The sequence below is a fragment of the Equus asinus genome, chromosome 10 (genome assembly GCF_041296235.1).
Source record: "Equus asinus isolate D_3611 breed Donkey chromosome 10, EquAss-T2T_v2, whole genome shotgun sequence".
Classification (NCBI taxonomy): domain Eukaryota; kingdom Metazoa; phylum Chordata; class Mammalia; order Perissodactyla; family Equidae; genus Equus; species Equus asinus.
In genome coordinates this window covers 32,697,264-32,717,654 of record NC_091799.1, presented here as the reverse complement: position 1 = coordinate 32,717,654, position 20,391 = coordinate 32,697,264, and the positions used below count along the sequence as shown (strand labels likewise).

Genomic DNA, 20,391 nt, shown 5'->3' with positions numbered 1-20,391 from the left:
TGTTTTTTGTTAACTTAGCAGCTAAGCAAACAATATACCCTCTTTGTCTTTCTTTTTTATTTTTTTATTATTATTTTTATTTATTTATTTTTTTAAGAAGATTAGCCCTGAGCTAATGTCTGCCGCCAATCCTCCTCTTTTTGCTGAGGAAGATTGGCCCTGAGCTAACATCTGTGCCCATCTTCTTCTATAGTACATGTGGGACGCCTGCCACAGCACTGCTTGATGAGTGGTGTATAGGTCTGCACCTGGGATCTGAACTGGCGAACCCCAGGCAGAAGCAGAGTGTGCGAACGTACCCACTATGCACCAGGCCGGCCCCCATGTCTTTCTTTTTTAATTGTAAGTGAAAACCAGGTAGCATAAGCATGTACCTAATTAGATTCGGTATGTTCACCCTGGCTGGTCACTGAGTCACTCTGTTCCCCTTTCAGAGGAGCACATCCTCCTACCTTCAAGTTCTCGCTTTCATTTCTCCTTTCCAGAGCATAGCCTGCCACTGGGAATATACTAGATAAACTTGCTCCAATGAGAAGCAACTTAATTTCAAATCATCCCTTATAATTTTGGAACATCCTTTGTTAGTTACACACTGTCAGAGTGAAACAAAAGTTTGCTGGGAGCTTTGAAAACAAAGGAGCTCGTACGAGAGAATTGGTGATACCCTAGACATATATACTGATTCCCCTTTACTGCACTCCTTGGAAATACACTATTTGTTGTAATTATTAAAATTCTTATTTTTTTAGCGTGGATTCTGAACACTGCTTAAATGATAAAGACATCAGCAGTTCTGGGGACTTGGTAACAAGCTCCAGGCGGAACAGCGCTTTGCCTCAGGCTTTTCCACTTTAGGGTTCAAAAGTGATCACAGAGTTAACGTTGAACCAGCATAAAGATTCTCTAGTACAATTGAGTTGGAGCTCACTTTAAAAACCCCTGTTAGTTTCCACTGTCCATGGAGTATTAATACTCATGACATTAATCCTGGACAACCTTGGGCATAACTGTATGTGGTAGCCCTTTAAGAAGGGTATGTCCTTCAGAATGACCTTCAGACACTCTCAAGATGACTTTCTTTTTAGCTTCTGCTTCTAGGGAACTGAGATTTGTTTATCTCTGAGTTAGCATTTTGTCTGGTATAATTTCTTATGTGCATCAACAAAAGGGAAAAAATCCCTATCAGTTCTCTCAAAATGTAAATAAACATGCTGAGCCCTCCTTACCTCAAACATAAAAGTGTGGTAAAATTTTAAAACTTTCCATCTTTGAACTCAATTCACTAGGCCTCTGGAATCTTAACTTCTTATTAATATTTACAAAAAGCCCTTTTTAAGGTAAGAGACAAAATGACAAATTTTCTATTTATTGTTTCTTTGTTTATGGGGCAATCAAGTTGTAGCTAGAAATTTAAATAGGAAGAAACTCTTCCAAAGGAGTGCAAATAAAGTTCTATTATATTTCCAATTTCAAAATATGGACCTGAAACAGAAAGATGCTCATCCTACTTTTTAGCATCCTAATGTCCACATCTCACCATTCTCGTTGTATACTTGGTCAAACTGGGTCTTCCATATCACAAGTATTCTAGGAATTCCTGGTGGACAGTATGCCTGTGCCCAGATTTGGGGACCTAGGATTTGATTAAGACATTTGGAAGCCCTAAACATTAGGGCTTACACCTAAACTTTAGGCCTACCAATCTACCACAGATGCCTAATAGATATCTCACTTGTAACATGTCCAAACAAAACTCTTAATTTCTTCTTCAAATCTGCTCCTTCTGGTGATCACCATCCCAGTAAATTGGACCACTATTCACCCTCAGGCTCCATATCTTAGAGACATCCATGACTGTTCTCTTTTTCTCATACTCTATATCCTATTTATTAGCAAATCCTGTTGGCATCCCTCTCAAAATACCTCCTGAATCCAACTGTTTACTCTCTTCATCTCCATTGTTCCTGCTCTCATGGGATCTATATTCTAATGGAAAAGGCAGGCAATAAAAATAAATACACCCCGATACAATCCACATCATCCTTTCCCTGGACTACTTTAATAGTCTCCCAAGTGGATTATTAGCTACCACTCTTATCCTCATGGACTTTTCTTTATACAACAGCCAGAGAGAGCCTTCTAAAATGTGAGTCAAATCATGTCACCCATGTGCTCATAATCTTCCAGTGGCTTCATATCTCAAAGTAAAATCCAAAATCCTTGATATGACCTTCAGAGCCTTATATTATCTAAACCCTGGCCACTACTCTGACCAATTTCCTACTTTTCTTCCCTTCAATCATTCTTTTCCAGTCCTACTATCTTATCTGCTCTTCATCCAAGAAGCCAAATGTGCTCCTCTGCAGGATCTTTGCACTTGCACTTCTCACTAATTGGAACTCTCTTTCCTTATATATTTGCATGGCTTACTCTCTCCCTTCATTCAGGTCTTTGCTCAAATGTCATTTCTTCAGGGAAGCCCTCTCTACAACTGCAGCACCCATATTTACTCTCTATCTCCTCTCCCATACCGATATATGTATTTATTTATTTATTTTTATTGCCTGCCTTCTCTATTAGAATATAGGCTCCATGAGAACAAGGACTTGGTTTTGTGCACTGCTATTTCCCCATCACACAAAAACAGTGCCTATTATGTAATAGGTGTTCAATAAATATTTGTTGAATGAATGAGTAAATGTACTTAGTCTATGTGTTGGTGATCCAACACTGGGAGCCAGAAGAGGATGTTCGCTAAAGTCTTGAGGGTAATTTGGCTCAGTGTGGAGCAGTACCTTCCTTAATTTTAATAATGGGGAGGTTCCATTGCAAATCAAAGAAAGATATAAAATATTTGAATCTGCTTCTTGTTCATTCTCGTCTAGGGATCTAATAATAGCCCCCTTGGAAGAGTTATGAATGGTCAAACATTAATGCGACTACTTTACTTTTGTTCCTTCTTTAGAATAAATTGTTTCCTATCTCTTTCTGGCATATACATTTTATAGCCCTCTGGAAGGATTCCGGTTCCACTGATAAATATATGTACCCTAGCCAAGGTTAGTTAGTGATATAAATTATGGAGTAAATCAAGGCCCATGGGCCAGATGAGCTGGTCAAGGTGATGGGAGGGCATAGACATAAGAAGAGATTGGGAAAGATGCTGTAATATAGGAGGTTATAAATGCTACTGAAAATTTCTCTTTCCTAGTCAGTCTTAAGTTAAGACCTAGCCTGACTTCCATTGTATCATGTATGCCAAGTGGTTAGTAAAATATCCCAAGTTAACATAAAAATATTAAATTCTATCTTTTTGGAACACTAAAAGCAAAGTAAACACTAGCAAAAATTGTCAAAAGAAACTTTTTTAGAACTCTGAAAATTAACCAAAGACCTACAACCATCTGAGGAGCCTTTATTTAAGAAAAATGGATGAATCTAGGTAACAGCAGTTAGCTTTGTAACATTTTCGTGTGCCCTATTTGCAAACTTTGAAGTGAATGGAAACAAAACTATGACACACCAAAACTTGTGGGACATAGCTAAAGCAATGCAGAAGTTTATAGCTGTAAACACCTATATTAAAAAAGAAAAAAGATCTCAAATCAGTAATCTAAACTTCCACCATAGGAAACTGGGGGAAAAAAGAGCAAACTAAGGCCAATGTAAGCAGAAGTAGGAAGAAGATATTAAAATTAAAGAGGAAATAAATGAAATCAAGAATAAAAAACAATAGAGAAAATCAACAAAACCAGAAGTTGGTTTTCTGAGAAGAACAACAAAGTTGACAACATTTAGCTAGACTGACCAAGAGAAAAGGAGAGAATTCAAATTATTAAGTAAGCTATGAAAGAGAGGACATTACTACCAAGCTTACAGAAATAAAAAGGATTCCAAGGGAATAATATAAAAAAGCATTTATCAACAAATTAGATAACCTAGATGAAATGGAAAAATTCCTGGAAAGACACAAACTACTGAAACAGATTCAAGAAGAAATAGAATATCTGAATAGACCTATAAAAAGTAAGGACATCGAAATAGTAATTAAAAAATAAAAACCTTATCCAAAAGAAAAGCCCAAACCCAGATGGCTTTGCTGGTGAACTCTACCAAACATTTAAAGAAGCATTAACACAAATCTCTGAAAAACTCTCCAAAAATTGAAGAGGAGGGACTACTTCCAAGCTACTCCGTGAGGCCGGTATTAACTAATACCAAAACCAAAGACATTGCAAGAAATAAAGCTATAGACCAATATCCTTTATGAATATAACCATAAAAATCTTCAACAAAATACTAGCAAACTGAATCCAGCAACATGTAAAGAGGATTATACAACATGAGCAAGTAAGATTTATTCCCGGAATACAAGGTTGGTTTAACATCTGAAAATCAATCAATGTAATGCACCGTATTAATAGGATAAAAGACAGAAACCACATGATCATCTCAGTAGATGCAGAAAAAGTATGTGACAAAGTGAAACCCCCTTTTATGATAAAAATATTCAACAATCTTGGAATATAAAGAACTTCTTCACCCTGATAAAACCCACAGCTATCATAATTAATGGTGAAGGACTGAAAGCTTTCCTCCCTATAATTAGGAACAAGACAATGATGTCTGATTTTGCCATTTCTATTCATGTTATACTGGAGGTTCTAGCTGGGGCAATTAGGCAAGGAAAAGAAATAAAATGCACCCAGATTGAAAAGAAAGAAGTAAAACTATTCATGTTAGAAGATCATGATCTTATATATTGAAAATATTAATGAAGTCACAAAGAAGCTATTAGAATTAATAAACAAGTTTAGTAAGGTTTCAGGATACAAGACCAATATATAAAAATCAATTGTATTTCTATACATTAGCAATGATCAATCCATGAATGAAATTAAGAAAATAATTCCATTTATAAGAGTATGAAAGAGAATAAAATATTTGCAAATAACTTTAAGATAAGAAATGTAAGATCTTAACACTGAAAACTAGAAAACATTGTTGAATGAAATTAAAGAAGACCTAAATAGATTGAAAGTCATCCAGTGTTTATGGATCAGAAGACTTAATATTATTAAGATGGCAATACTACTCAAATTGGTCTATAGATCCACTGCAACCCCTATCAAAATCTTAGCTTTTTTGCAGAAATTGACAAGCTCATCCGAAAATTCATATTGAAACTCAAGAGACTCCACAAGGACCAAAACAATCTTGAAAAAGAACAAAGTGGGAGAACTCACACTTCCCAATTTCAAACTTACTACAGATCTACAGTAATCAAGACCCTATGATACTGGCAAAAGCATAGACACATAGATCAATGGAAAAGAAATGAGAGTCTAAAAATAAATCCCTACACCTATAGTCAACTGATTTTCAACAAGCATGCCAAGACCATTCAATGGGGAAAGAATAGTCTTTTAAGCAAATGATACCAGGACCAACTGGATATCCACATGCAAAAGAATGAGATTGGACCCCTGTCTCACACCATATCAAAAATTAATTCAAATTGGATCAAAGACCTAAATATAGGAGCTACAACTACAAAACTCTTAGAAGAAAATATTGCAGTAAACCTCATGACCTCATGATTGGGCCATTGGTTCTTTAATATGGCACAAAAGCACAAATGACAAAAGAAAAAGTAGATGAGTTGGACCATTAAAATGAAAACCTTTGTGTTTCAAAGGACACCATCAAGAAAGGGAAAAAGACAACCCAAAAAATGGGAAAAAATATTTGCCATTCATATATCTGATAAGGGACTTGTATCTAGAATATATAAAGAACTCTTAGAACTCAATAATAAAAAGATGAAAACCCAATTAAAAAATCAACAAGGGATTTTCATAGACATTTCTCCAAACAATATATACAAGTGGCCAATAAGCACAGGAAAACATGCTCAACATCTATCTTAGTCCTTGTGAGCTGCTAAAGCAAAGTACCGCAGACTGAGTGGCTTATAAACAATAGGAATTTATTTGGCATAGTGCTGGAGGCTAAGTCCAAGATCAAGGTGCCAGAACGGTTGTGTTCTATTGAGAACCCTCCTCAGGGTTCATAGCCTGTGACTTCTGACTGTCCTCACGTAGTGGAAGGGGCTGAGGAGCTCTGTGTGATCTCTTTTATAGGAGCGTGAATCCCATTCATGTGGGCGCCACCCACATGACCTACTCACTTCCCAAGGGCCTCACTTCCTAATGATGTCAGCATGGGGGTTAAGATTTGAATCTATGAATTTTGGGGTGTTGCAAACAACCAGGTTAAAAGATTTTTGTGTAGATATATATTTTTATTTCTCTTTGTGTATAAACCTAGGAGTGCTGAGCTGTGTGGTAACTTTATTTTAACCTTTTGAAGAACTGTCAGACTCTTTTCTGAAGCGGCTACACCATTGCATAATCCCACCAGCAATATATGTGAGTTCCCATTTCTCCACATCCTCAATAAAACTTATGATAGCCATCCTAGTAAGTGCAAAGTGGTCTCTCATTAAGGTTTTTTTTTTTTTTTTTTTTTTTAAAGATTTTATGTTTTCCTTTTTCTCCCCAAAGCCCCCCGGTACATAGTTGTGTATTCTTCGTTGTGGGTTCCTCTAGTTGTGGCATGTGGGACGCTGCCTCAGCATGGTCTGACGAGCAGTGCCATGTCCGCGCCCAGGATTCGAACCGACGAAACACTGGGCTGCCTGCAGCGGAGCGCGCGAACTTAACCACTCGGCCACGGGGCCAGCCCCTCTCTCATTAAGGTTTTGATTTGGATTTCCTTACTGACTAACGATATTGTCATGGTCTGAATTGATTTCAATTCAGTGACTTTTAGTATAGTCACAGAGTTGTGCAACCATTACCACTTAATTTCAGAACATTTTCATCACTACAAAAAGAAACTCTAAACCCGTTAACAGTCATTCCCCATTTCCCTCTCCTTCCAGCCCATGGCAACCACTAATTTAATTTCTATCTCTATCGATTCACCTATCCTGGACAGTTGGTGAAAATTGAATTATACAGTATGTGGCCTTTTGTGACTATGTTCTTTCACAGCATATTTTCAAGGTATATCCACATTGCAGCATGTTTCCATACTTTATTCCTTTTTATAGCCAAATATATTGCATTGTACGGGTATACTACATTTTACTTACCCGTTCACCACTTGAGTTGGATTTGGGTTGTTTGCATCCTTTGGCTGTTGTGAATAATGCTGTGTGCTTTCAAAGAGTGAATTTTACAGTCTGTGGCTCTATCCCAATAAAGCTGTTATTAAAAAAAAAAACATAACGAAAGTTGAAAGAGGTTAACTGGGATCTTTTCGCATTTAAGACTTCCTAGAAATTGTCCATTATTTTAGAAAAACTCAGTGTGGTGGTATTGTGGTTATCTCTCCAACTCTATTTTTCCCCGTTCCTTACATAGGTGCTACACAGTTTTGGTGTGATTATCCTTATTACCAACTTCAATGGGTCCTGTTTAACCATTCTAGCCTGCTTGTCCGTAGCCTAAGCCAGTTAGCAAGTAGCATCAAGGGCATTCCAATTAGGAAAAATTAAAAAGAAGCTTAAGAATTTTGTTGAGTGGTTGTGAATAACTAACTCATTTTCTCTCTTCCTGCGTGTGAAGAGAAAACCATAAGGCACAGGTAACTGTTAGCAGCCACCTTAGAACCATGAGAGAAGTCAGCTTGAAGACAAACCTGACACATAGAGAAGGAGAGAGCAAGAGTATCACAGAAAAAAGAAGCAAGAGCCCTGACAGAGCCTTCTCTGACTCCTGTGTCCTTTAAATAGTGTGTGACTGGTGACTAATTTGCCTAGGACGGTCTCAGTTTACACCAGTTCTGGCCTGATTGTTAACACAGTACTTCCCCCTTTCTTTCTCAAAAGTGTCCTGGTTTAGACATTTATATGGTCACATTCCGTATAACTGGATTTTCAATTACGTATCAATCAACTTACCAGTTAACCAAGGTCGACTGTTTCTCAAATTGCGTCCATTCAGACTGTTTTCTGGCTGACTCCCAGCATGCTCCCACAGATTATTCAATCGTTTAAAATATTTAGATTTAAAAAGTAACCACAGAAGACATCCTGCTTTCCTCTTTTCTTTTCCTGATAATCTCTTACTCTTTCTTCAGGACCCAGGACTTCTCCATGAAGACTTTCTAGACTTGTCTATTCAAAGGTAATCATTCCCAACGGCAAACAATTCTCATCCTTCTTTAACACTTGGAACGTTGCCTTACAATGATCTGTTTTTGTGTTTCTCTTCCCTAGCCAACAGTGAACTTCTCCTGAAAAAGGGTTATATCAATTTTAACTTTGTATCCAAAGCATGAGAACAATGTGCTCCTGAAACATAGTTTCTTCTGAGATTTGTTGATGAATAAAGGAAAAGAAATAACTGGATAGGAAAGCTGTTCATTTGTTTACCTTGTCATCTTAACAGTCTGTTCAAATAATTTTGCCCAATATTTTTCATTATATAACAACTAACCCTTAAGGACGTCTCCCAAGCCCAAACTATCTCAAAATAATTAAAATCGGCAATTGAATTTAGGGATGAGCTTAGTATAGAAATAGCCCCAGTAGTTGTTTCTATTTCCTTGAACTCCACAATGAGCTGTTTCATGCTTCTTCACATTTGAGATAATACTTCAAATTTATACCCACAATGAAATAAAGGCTTAAAAATAATCTGATATGACTTTTGAACCATAAAATTACTAGACTGGGTGGAGGGCTCATTTTCTTCACAAATTCATTGTTCATTTGGTACTCATTCATGCAAATGTTGTAATCTGTTTTAAAACCACTTCTAAGCTTTAAGAAAAAAAGAAATATATATATAGTCATGTAAACGAGGCTCTGAAAACTCTGCCTTCTGTTAATCTTAATATCCTGATGCATTTTATTCTGAATATTTTTAAGTTATTTACTGCCAAAAATAATATTAACACTTATTCAATATCACTGTTTCATGGCACCAGGCCTCATGTGTATCTAAATACCTTTTTAATCTTATTCTTCGCTTGTATAGAATATTTTATTTCAAGGCCTGAAATTTATTTTTCTCATGGAATAAAAACATCTTTGTTTGCTCTTTACTATTTAATTACATTTTTCCTATTCCATACAATTGTCATCTAATTGCATTTGTTTCTGATTGCTAATCCAGTTATGTTAGCAAGAAGATGAAATCTATAGGATATTCTGGTTTGTGTAATAGCAAAAATTGTCAAGTGTTGTGTGCTTCTGTCACAGAGAGACTGATCTGCTAAAAAAATCTTTATAAGTTGTTTATTTTTTATAGGTAAAAACAGTAAAGAGAGAAATGGAGAAAACAAGTTAGCGATCTAGAATGAATTCTCTCTATTAAGGAATAAGAATAAAACTTTCATAGAACTTACATGTGTCTGAAACTGTTCTAAATATTTTACACATGTTAACTTTAGTCCTCACAACACAGGCCAGATAGCTACTAAGTGGTAGAACTGGGACTCAAACCCAGCCACTTTGATGTTCACAATGTATGTGCTTAACCGATAGTGTACGCTACATCCTAAAGCAAAGACAGTGTTCTCAAGATAGAAGATATTTTATAGAGATCCTAAACTCAGGTGGTCCAGGTTATCTCAACAGCCTTTGTTCCCTAGTAAAAGTTAATTCACACTTTAACTATCTTACTGTTGATACTATGAAATAACACAAGAAAAAATAGATTTTATTGGCATTTTCCTGAATTATTTTATGAGAAGAAAACACTTATGAAAAAGACTGTTCTTTTTTTCTTTTTTGAGGAAGATCTGCCCTGAGCTAACATCTGTTGCCAATCCTCCTGTTTTTGCTGAGGAAGGCTAGCCCTGAGCTAACATCCATGCCCATCTTCCTCTACTTTCTATGTGGGATGCCTACCACAACATGGCTTGCCAAGCGGTGCCATGTCTGCACCAGGGACCCGAACCAGCGAACCCCGGGCCGCCAAAGTGGAACATGTGCACTTAACCACTGTGCCACCAGGCCAGCCCCAAGACTGTTCTTTTTAATTCTATTTGTTGTTTACTCTCTTAGATGAATTGTTCAAAAATGACAGTATATTTCATGAAATTCCTCTTAACTGAAGCAAAAGATACGGTAAAAGCAAAGAGGAAGATGTTTAAATTGCCAGTGCATCTTAGCATACTTTCTTAATATACTTTCCTTAACATACATTCTTAATATACTTTCCTATGTATCAGATGGTGAAATTGACATACAGAATATTGGTTACCAAACTAAATAATGCTAAACCAAAATCTACTTTGCAATCTGAACTTTGAGGATTGATCATCCACTATATAGTGTTTAAATTAACTTGACATGTACTTGCTTATATAAACATCATTGGCTTTGGAGTCTGGCTGACCTGGGTCCAAACTCCAGCTCTCTTACTTATCAAATGTGTCAACCTGGGTAGTTAATTTAATCTTTTTGACGTCTAATTATACATGTCATGACTTTTGTGAAAACCAAGCTAATTTTAAAATTTTACCTGGCACATAACTTATGTTCTTATGTTCAGTAAACATTAGAGTCTTGGTCTCTGTCACTCTTTCTCCGATAGACTTTACCAAGTTTGTTTACACACACACACACACACACACACAGCCTAGGTGAAAGTTTTAACATTATAAACTTTAATAAATAAATTCAGTTGAGTCATAACTACCCATCTAAAAAGAAAGCACTTTCAAAAACATTTTGGTAAAGAAAGTAGTTGATATTTACATGAGACATATTTGGAAATCTTTTAAATTTAGCTTCCTTTAAGAACGAACATTAGTGCTTCGACCTAGCACACTATGGATTAAAACAAAATCAAATAGAAATTTGAAAAGAAAAATGAGTATGAGGTAAAACATTTTAATTAGTCATTTGAAAATGAGTTAGCAAACAGCTGAGAAAGAAATGAACTCTAGTGAACTCAAGGCACTCCTCCCACGGACCACACCCGTACATACGGACACACCACACTAGTGGTTTATCAAGATCAGGCCCTAAACTGATGATTTGCCTAAAACTTTTGTGCGTTTGAAGGCTATTCACAGTAATATAGTATCTTAGTATCTGAAGGCTCTTATAAAGTAACCATTTCATGGGTAACAAAGCCAATGTAAGTCAAGCACCTGAGCTGACGAGTAGAAAAGGCATTTTTCTACTAATTTCAAACATGCTTAAGGAAAAAAAAAAAGACAAGAATTAAATTGCTTCCTTTGGCATTAGCATTACAAACTTCAGATCAGTTGATTCTTTGTCTTTGAAACTTCAAATTTACCCAATTTCTGGAGGATCACTTTTTTTTTACTTTATTATTATTATTTTAGTTTTCACAGGGCTGAAAATTTACAGTATACTTATCTTTTAAAAATAACAACACAGGGGCCGGCCCATGGCTGAGTGGTTAAGTTCACACACACTGCTTTAGTGGCCCAGGGTTTTGCCGGTTCAGATCCTGGGCATGGACACAGCACTGCTCACCAAGCCATACTGAGGCAGCGTCCCATATATAGCAGAATTAAAAGGACCCACAACTAGAATATACAACTGTGTACTGGGGTGCTTTGGGGAGAAGAAGAAGAAGAAGAAAAAGATTGGCAATAGATGTTAGCTCAGGGCCAATCTTTAAACAACACATTAACCATAGGGAACTGAATGTTGATCTTTAAAATGTTTATGTGAAAGATTCTTTATAATAATGACAAAAATGGAAAATATGTCCAATATTGACATAAAAATTTTGCTGTTAAACTCTGTCATCTAGAGCATGGACTTTGGAGCAGGTCTTCAGTTTATGATTAAATGAACTAATATGTAGTTACTCTCACCCACTCTAACTCTGTGGTCTAATTTTGTAATATGAAGGCGGGGCTATGGCAGTTAATGTGGATTTTTTCCACAAAGGAAAAACATTTTAAAAGAATATGCAAACAAAGGAGAAAGTTGAGCAATTTTTCCAGTGACTTCTCTCAATGTAGATTAGTTTATTTATTCACTCATTCAACAAATATTTGAGTGCCTGGAAGGTGCAAAGCCCTGGGATCTGATGACAAACTAGTTTATCTCACTTACTCAGACACTTATAACATTGCCTATATGTATACACACACATATATATTTTTTAATGGAGCACTCACTAATTTTGTCTAAATAGACTTTATTTATTTTTTCTTCTTTTTCTCCCTAAAGCCCCCCCAGTACATAGTTGCATATCCTAGCTGTAGGTCCATCTGGTTGTGCCATGTGGGACGGCGCCCCAGCGTGGCCCAACGAGCGGTGCCATGTCCATGCCCAGGATCCAAACCAGCAAAATCCCCGGCTGCCAAAACAGAGCGCAGGAACCCAACCACTCAGCCATGGGGCTGGCCCCCAAATAGACCTTATTTTTTAGAGCAGTTTTAGGTTCACAGCAAAACTGAACAGATTGTACAGAGAGTTCTCATATACTCCCTACTCCAACACATGCACAGCCTCCCCCACTATCAACATCCTGCACCAGAGCAGTACATTTGCCATAGTTGATAACCTACATTGACACATCATTATCACCGAAAGTTCATAGTTTACATTAGAATTCATTCTTGGTGTTGTACCTTCTATGGATTTTGACAAACGTATAATACATGTATCCACCATTATAGTATTGTACCGAGTAGTTTCACTGCCCTAAAAATCCTCTGTGAAGTGCGTATTCATCCCTCCCTTCTCTCCTCTGGCAACCACTGATCTTTTAACTGTATCCATAGTTTTGTCTTTTCCAGAATGTCATATAGTTGGAACCATACAGTGTGTAACCTTTTCAGATTGGTTTCTTTGACTTAGTAGTGTGCATTTAGGCTTCCTCCATGTCTTTTCAAGTCTTGATAGCTCATTTCTTCTTAGCGCTCTATAATCTTCCATTGTCTGGATGTACCACAGTTTATTTACCCATTCATCTATTGAAGGACGTCTTGGTCGCTTCCAAGTTTTGAAAATTATGAATAAAGCTGCTATAAACATCTGTGTGCAGATTTCTGTGTGGACATAAGTTATCAACCTATTTGGATGAATACCAAGGAGGGCAATTGCTGGATCATATGGTAAGAGTATGTTTAGTTTTGTAAATAACTGCCAAACTGTCTTCCAAAGTGACTGTACCACTTATAATTTTTAAAAATAAATTATGAAAAATTTCTAAATGGTATTCATCATTAACTCCTTTGTAAAATATAAAATGGTCATTCTTCATCATAAAACCAATAATGCCTATTATAAAATACCAAAAATACAAAAAAGAAGATTTTTTTTTTTTTTGAGGAAGATTAGCCCTGAGTTAACTGTTGCCAAACCTCCTCTTTTTGTTGAGGAAGGCTGGCCCTAAGCTAACATCCATGCCCATCTTCCTCTACCAGCATGGTGTGCCAAGCAGTGCCATGTCTGCACCCAGGATCTGAACCAGCAAACCCTGGGCCACTGAGAAGCGGAACGTGTGAACTTACCTGCTGTGCCACTGGGCCGACCCCAAAAAGGTAGATTTTTAAAAATCAACACATTTCATTCCTCAAAGACAAATACTCATAATCGTCTGCTATAAGTTCTTTTAGTCTTCTTTCTGTGTTTAGCTTTTCAGTGTCACCTTTTAAACTTGATTTATCTAGAACTCTCGCCAAAGATGATGCTTTTCTTAGATACAACCCAAATCAAGAATCCTGATTGTTGAAATGTAATAACATTTAAAAATGTAACATCAGCTTTTAAATATAGGCATTGGGACACAATGTAACGAAGAGTATCAACTTGCCAAAGATCAATTGTTTTGCTTCTCTGAAGTAATTTATATACTGTGTTTTCCTAGCCTTCTGCTCTGGTCTTTCTGGGACATGGGGCTAGAACCAACACAACTTCATTTCAGATTCAGTTTGGAATCAGCTATAAGTAAAATATTTTGGTTTGGGTTTGGCTCAAGTCAAAAATATGTTCCCACTACATGGTTTGAACCAGACATTTTGAATTATTTTCTTGTTAAGCTTTTATAAACTATCTAGGATCATTAAATGACCCTCAAATTTGGATTCTGTTTGCCTCTAAAAACATTGCTCCCTAAAATGTATGAATTCTAGTATATGCTAATGTTACTAGATTGCCACGGGAAAAAGCCAGAAGCCCTGTACTTGGTGGAATTGGTTTTCTAAAAGAGTGGAGGGCCTTTTAGACAAACAACCAAAAAAAAAAAGTTAACTGCCAAAAGTGAGATCAGTGGACAGGGTCTTTGTTGGACTCCTACGCTGCTACGCTACATAGAAGAAATTTACACTTTTGCAGTATCTGTAGAATGTTAGGATTATATATTCTAAAGCTGCTGCTTTAAAATCATCAACCAGGTTTTGAGAGACCAAGTTTAACTAGGATCAAGCATAACATAGCTGATCTTTAATCTGCTGATTATACTCAATTATAGCAATTCTGTTAACTCTTAAGAACATCTGCTTCTTTCACGTTTCTTTGGGCCTCATTTTCCATGTTATTGATCATACTATATAAATCCTTTGTTGCAAGTTTCCAAAAAACATTTTGGAGAAACACAGGCTATAATAAAATTCTTAAATTGGCCAACTCATGTGGTTCATCAAATCTAAGAAGGCATTAATTGTAAGGGCACTATTATTTTATATACGATTAAAAAAAACACCTACCAGTTAATTGTAAGATGCCATTGACTGTGAGATGCATTCCCATTTCAAATGTGTTAAAATGTGTTCGTGTTTTTAAAAAGTGTCTTAGAATTGATTAATTACAATAGTGATGTTTAAAAAATCCTATTTGTAATGTGATTTCGATGTTAGTATAGTGTCCTGCTATAATTTTAATTTATCAACCAGTAACTCTCAACAATGGAAGTTTGGTCTCTAAGCACTGTTCTTTCTCACTAACTTTATGCTGGTGAAGCAAAGGGTACCGGGAATCCAGGTTTGGTTCTCAATACCGACATTAAACTCTTTTCTGATTGTAGTTTATCATTTAACTGTAGATTGAAGTCCCTCATTCAATCAATATTAACTATAATAAATAGCAGTGATAAAATAAACAAATTCTTTTCAAAATTGAATTCAATTCTGAAATCTCTCAAGGGAGGTCACGGATTATTTAAAAGGAAACTACTTGAAATAATAAACATTGTCTAAACATAAAACAATCGAGAAACAATGTAAACTCATCTAAGCTAAAGAAACAAACAGAAACATTTAGTACTAGATTAAAATATCTCCCTGGACCGACTTAAAATTAAGAGAAACACTAAGTTACCTTGCTATCCACAGTGCCACTTTTTTCTATTATGGAGCAGCGCTATCCACACGTGTATTTTAAATTTTTTTTTCACATTTAAAAAGTAAAGCCACAACAAAAACAGTGAAATTAATTTAATAACATTTAACCCAATATATCAAAAATATTGTTTCAACATGTAATCAATGTAAAATTTGTTAATGAGGTGGTCTTCGACATCCGGCGTATGGTTTACACTCACAGCACTCTCGACAGGTACTAGCCACATTTCAAGCGCTCGGTAGCCACCTACGGCGACCGATCGGACAGTAGTCTTAGGGGACTTCAATATCAACTGATTCTTTACATTCTGAGCTTGAGAATGTCTTTCAAATTACACGCTGTCTGTGAGGTGCTTAGAGATCTGTGAGACACAAGGAGATTATTTTCCTCTGGGGTCCGTTGTGATCCCCAAGTCCACAGCATTAAAAGCGGCGAGGGAGAAAGGCAACGGGACATCCTCGCGCCCAGGAACGTGGCCTGGAGGAGGGCCTGAGCCGCCCCGAGCGGTGCCGGCGGGGAAGCTGCCAACGCAGCGCTGGAAGTTGGATTGCGAGACAAGTCGGGAGGCCGCCTGGAACCTCGCGTCTCTTTCTGGGGCGCCCTGGAACACCGCAGCCGGAGAGGGGGAAACCGCCTCCGAGCCGGACACGGGGGCACGCGCCACCGCCGCCGCCGAGGGAGGCCGGCCCAGGGCTCCACGGCTGGCCGCCCGGGGCGCCTCCGCCCGACGCAGAGAGGTGGGCGGCGGCCGGGGAGACCCCAGCCCGCGAGAAAGCCCGGCTCGCGTCCATCGGGAGACGCCTGCCGCGGGCGGGCTCGCGACCGTGACGCAACGGGCGCGCGGGCGACAGGCTGGGCGGGCGGGAGCGGCGCGCCCCGCCCCTCGGAGGGCGGGCGCTGCGGTTCCGGAGGGCGGGGCGGGGCGCGCCGGGGAGTCGGGGCGCCAGCCGCCGGTTTCGATTAGTGCGCGGAGCTGCGGCGGCGGCGAAGGGTCTGGAGCTGCGCAGCCCGGAGCCCGGCGGCGAGGCGGAGGGGCGGCGGCAGCGGCTGCGCAGGCGCGCAGGGGCCGGCCGCGGCCGCGACGGTGTGGAGAGGAGCCGGGGCGCGGGGCCACGGCCGGCCTGACCACGGAGCGCGGTCGCCGCAGCGTCTGCAGCCGCGAGCGCGCCCAGGGTAGCGCGCGGGCGGGGGCGCGCAGGCCCTGCCCGCCCCTTCCGTCCCCACCCCCCTTCGGCCCTTCCTCTCCCCACCTTCCTCTCGGCTCCTGCGCCCCCGCGCCGGGCGCCCACCCTGTCCTCCTCCTGCGGGAGCGCTGTCCGCGGCGGCGGCTGGAGCGGGCCGGGCCGGGGGATGGCGCTGCTGGACCTGGCCCTGGAGGGAATGGCCATCTTCGGGTTCGTCCTCTTCTTGGTGCTGTGGCTGATGCATTTCATGGCCATCATCTACACGTGAGTGAGGGGCAGCTGGAGGAGCCCGTGGCGAGGATCGGGGCCTCGGGGACAGGCGAGGGTGGGAGGCATTGCGCTTTGGAAGGGATTGAGCTCGGGTGGGGGTGGAGAAAGCTAATTCTCAGACTGTTCCCCGCATTCCCTGTCCCCTTGGACCAGCCGGGGCCGGGGGTCTTTGGGAAGGAAAGTGGCGAGTGAGGGGGTCGCGCGGCTGCAGGCGACTGCACAGCCAGGGCAACGGAGACTGCTCTTCTTACGCGTCGGTCGGAAGGCTGCTTGCTTGGTTTGATTGTGTTGGGGATTCCTGTGATTTTTTCATCTGGGCCAAGATGTATGGTGTATTGTTTTTTCCTCTCCACCTGGGCCACATTTCTATTATGGTGATGATCGTTTCCATTCTTCTGGGAGCTGCACACAGCTACCTGGAGACCTCCCTGTGGGTTTTCTTCTTCCTGGAAGAGCTCTCTGCCCTTAGATAGGGGTTAAACACCTGTCCACCTTGAAAAATGTCCACCAAACCTCCGAGCTGGCGTTATAGCCTTGAGTCATGTCAGCTTGTACATTTCAGTATGATTTGCTTTCCTGTTTTCCAATTCCTTATTTATTGTCTTGTTTAGATTTGTACCCTCCCCAACACATACACATCTTTTCATTATTTATTTAACAAATACTTCTTGAGGCCTACTAGATGCCATTCACTGGGGACAGTGATGAGCAGGACAGAATTACTGCCCTCATAGAGCTTACATTCCAGAAGGGAGAGACAGATAATAAAAATCCGAATAAGGTTATTTCCGGTAGTGATAAAGCCTAGGAATAAAATAAAACAGGGTGATAGGAGGAATAGGGACAAGGAGCATGTGATTAATTTTGATATTTCAATTGTTTAAACGTCTTTCAAATGGAATGAGCCTTCAGTAAAGAAATGAAAGAATTGCGTAGAGCACGTTACTGATAGGGATTCACTGGCTTTTTGGCCTGAAAAAAAAAAAATGACTCTGCACAGCAATCTTTACTACCAACTAGAATAGGATATATGTTACTAGAGGAGCGGGGAGGACTTCTAAGAAATTAGTTTTAGGGGTTTTTTCCTTACTACCATACAAAAATGTGCTTTCCCTTTTGCAAATGCTGTATTTTGTTAGTGTAGCGTGGCGTTTCCTGGTACTGGAGAAAGATGCTACAGTGTATAAGATACTGATATTTCTTTGAAGGTAAGGAAGAGATACCACTTGGATGTTACTGATTTTAGTATTTGGAGTTTGTGAGCTGTAGCCAATGAACACATTCTGGAGTTCTTTTAAATATATGAGTTTCTTAAAAAACAATTTTGTTACTTTTTCCAATCATAAAAATAAAAAATGCTTATGATATTAGGAATTTAGACAATACAGAAAAGAATGAAGAAGAAAGTTAAAGATGGCACACCAAAGGTCTGTTACCTATCCTTCCAATTATATTTCTGTGTGTGTAAGTAACTGTATGTGAGAGAGGGAGACACGGAGGGAGAGAGAAAGGGACCATATTATGATTATTGTTCTGTAACCTGCCTTGAAAGTGCTTCTATTTAATAAATGCTTTGTGGGACGCTCTTTTGTACAAGGCACTGTTCTAGGTGCTGGAAATAAGATTGAAGAATAAGACATCCAGGGCGCCTGCTCACATGTAGTTTCCATGTAAAATGTCATGACCATTTCTTTCATGTCAGTAAATATATGATCTATGCAGCATTTTTAATAGATGCATGGCATTTTCATTTATGAGGTACTAATATGTATTGTTATTACTGATGGGCATTTAGATTGTTGCCAATTTATCAAGATTACAAACAACGCTGTGATGAATTCATATGCATACATCTTTGAGAGATGATCTCTTTAGTTTACATTTCTGAAAGAGGAATTATTGGGCCAAAAGTGGAGCATATTTTCAACTTTGATACTTTGTAGCCCTATAGGAAGGTTGAGTCTATTTGTAGTCCTGTTAACATTGTGTGATGGTCCCCATTTCCCCTTACTAAGTATCAGGCTTTTTGCTGTTTTCTGTTTTTTATTTTCATTCCTTTAATTACCAGTTCACTGAACACTTTTCATATATTTATATGCTAGTTACGTTTAGTTGTAAATTACATACTCATAATTCTTTGCCTGTGCTGCAATCTATTGCTGCATTAGTCTTTTTGATATAATTCTTTTTCTGTGATATGTTGCAATTTTTTTCCAGCTTGTTTTTTGTCTTTCAACTTTGTATATATATTTAAGATGGAGAAAAGTGTGTGTGCCTGTGTGTTTTAGATAGTCAAATCATCTTTTTTTTTTTATGTTTTGTGTCTCTGGTGTAATTTTTATATCTTATCAATTCCTCCCAATTATTATATAGTTAGTATCTGTTTTCTTTTAGTATTTTGAGTTTTCTTTTTATATTTTACACTTTACCCTTTACTGTACTCAATATTTTACTTTGTTATATGGCAAGATCTAGAACTTTAATTTTAGGTTCACTTAAATATTTAGCCATTTGTCCCAAAATTATTTATTGAATGATTGTTTGATTATTCCACAGTTTTGAAATACTCTCTTTATTATAGACTAAATTCTTCTGTACACTTGGGTGTGTTTCAGGGCTCCCAGTACTGTTTCATTGATCTATTGGTTCTTGTTCCATTATCCACTGTTTCAATTAATGAAGTCTTACTATCTTTATTACCTTATTATTGGTGAGGCAAGCCCCTCCTTATTCTTTTGCAAACTTTTTTGGCTTTTTACACGTTTTTGCTTAAAGATGAACTTTACAATCTTTTTTCTTCTCAGTCTCTAAGTAATTTTGTTGTTTTTTTCATTGGAATTGTTAAATTTACAGCTCAGTTTGGAGGAAATTGACTTCTTTCAACATAGGACCATGATATATCCCCTTCCCTCTATTTTATATACATAATGATAAAGTCACGCTTCTTTAATGATAAAGTCACGCTTCTTTAATTAACACTAGCGATGTAGCCTAATATTCCGAGTAACCACCTAGTAGTGTTTAGACTCTTAGACTTGAGACAACTCCACAATTAAGTTATTTATTTTGTGCTTAATGATAAAGAGCAAAGTTTTCTTAAAATATTTTTAGTTTTTGAGAATAGTGCAACCATTCAGCTTAGTTGAAATACTGTAGAGAGGCTTTGTATTTATTTTCTAATGCCCCACAAAGTTACCTTTTTTATTCACAGTAACAAGATCCTGGAAAGTTATGTGAAAATAGAATAAAGAATATACAGTTAGTTTAAAACAGATTATAATGACTAGCTAATTAAAGGAACCTTGTGAATACCTTTCTGAAACGGATAACCAAACGCAAAGTAAATAATCAACAGCTTAATTTATGTATAAGTTAAATCTTACCCTTTTTTTGATAAGTTCCTTTCTTGTGGTCCCACCTGCGAAATTATTTACATGTTTGATTTGATTACTTTCTTATTGAAGTAAAAATTAATTCCCAGTTTAATATGAGTTGTTTTCAAGCAGAGAACGAAGGTTTTTGTTTTCATCTCCCTCTCTCTAGTGTATTTAGTAAAATTGCAAATTTGATACCTCAACATTTTGG

The 20,391-nt window shown here is 38.4% G+C and overlaps 1 protein-coding gene and 1 long non-coding RNA gene across 3 annotated transcripts in view; one reads left to right on the top strand and one right to left on the bottom strand.

Annotated features, from left to right (window-relative positions):
- Positions 1-20,391, bottom strand: part of LOC139046357 (uncharacterized) — a 34,775-nt gene that overhangs the window by 5,520 nt on the left and 8,864 nt on the right. Inside the window, exons 1-2 of one of the 2 annotated variants that reach the window (XR_011506289.1) lie at positions 7,970-8,097; positions 7,160-7,271 (exon numbers count right to left, since the gene is read on the bottom strand). This is a non-coding gene — a long non-coding RNA (uncharacterized lncRNA). Of the gene's footprint in view, positions 1-7,159; positions 7,272-7,969; positions 8,098-20,391 lie in introns of those variants that run through there. The other variant, XR_011506290.1, reaches the window with a different exon arrangement.
- Positions 15,435-20,391, top strand: part of UGCG (UDP-glucose ceramide glucosyltransferase) — a 37,315-nt gene continuing 32,358 nt past the window's right edge. The window contains exon 1 of the mRNA XM_014834465.3: positions 15,435-16,800. Within this exon, the coding sequence (XP_014689951.1) occupies positions 16,703-16,800 (98 nt within the window). The 5' untranslated portion in view covers positions 15,435-16,702. The remainder of the gene's footprint in view (positions 16,801-20,391) is intronic.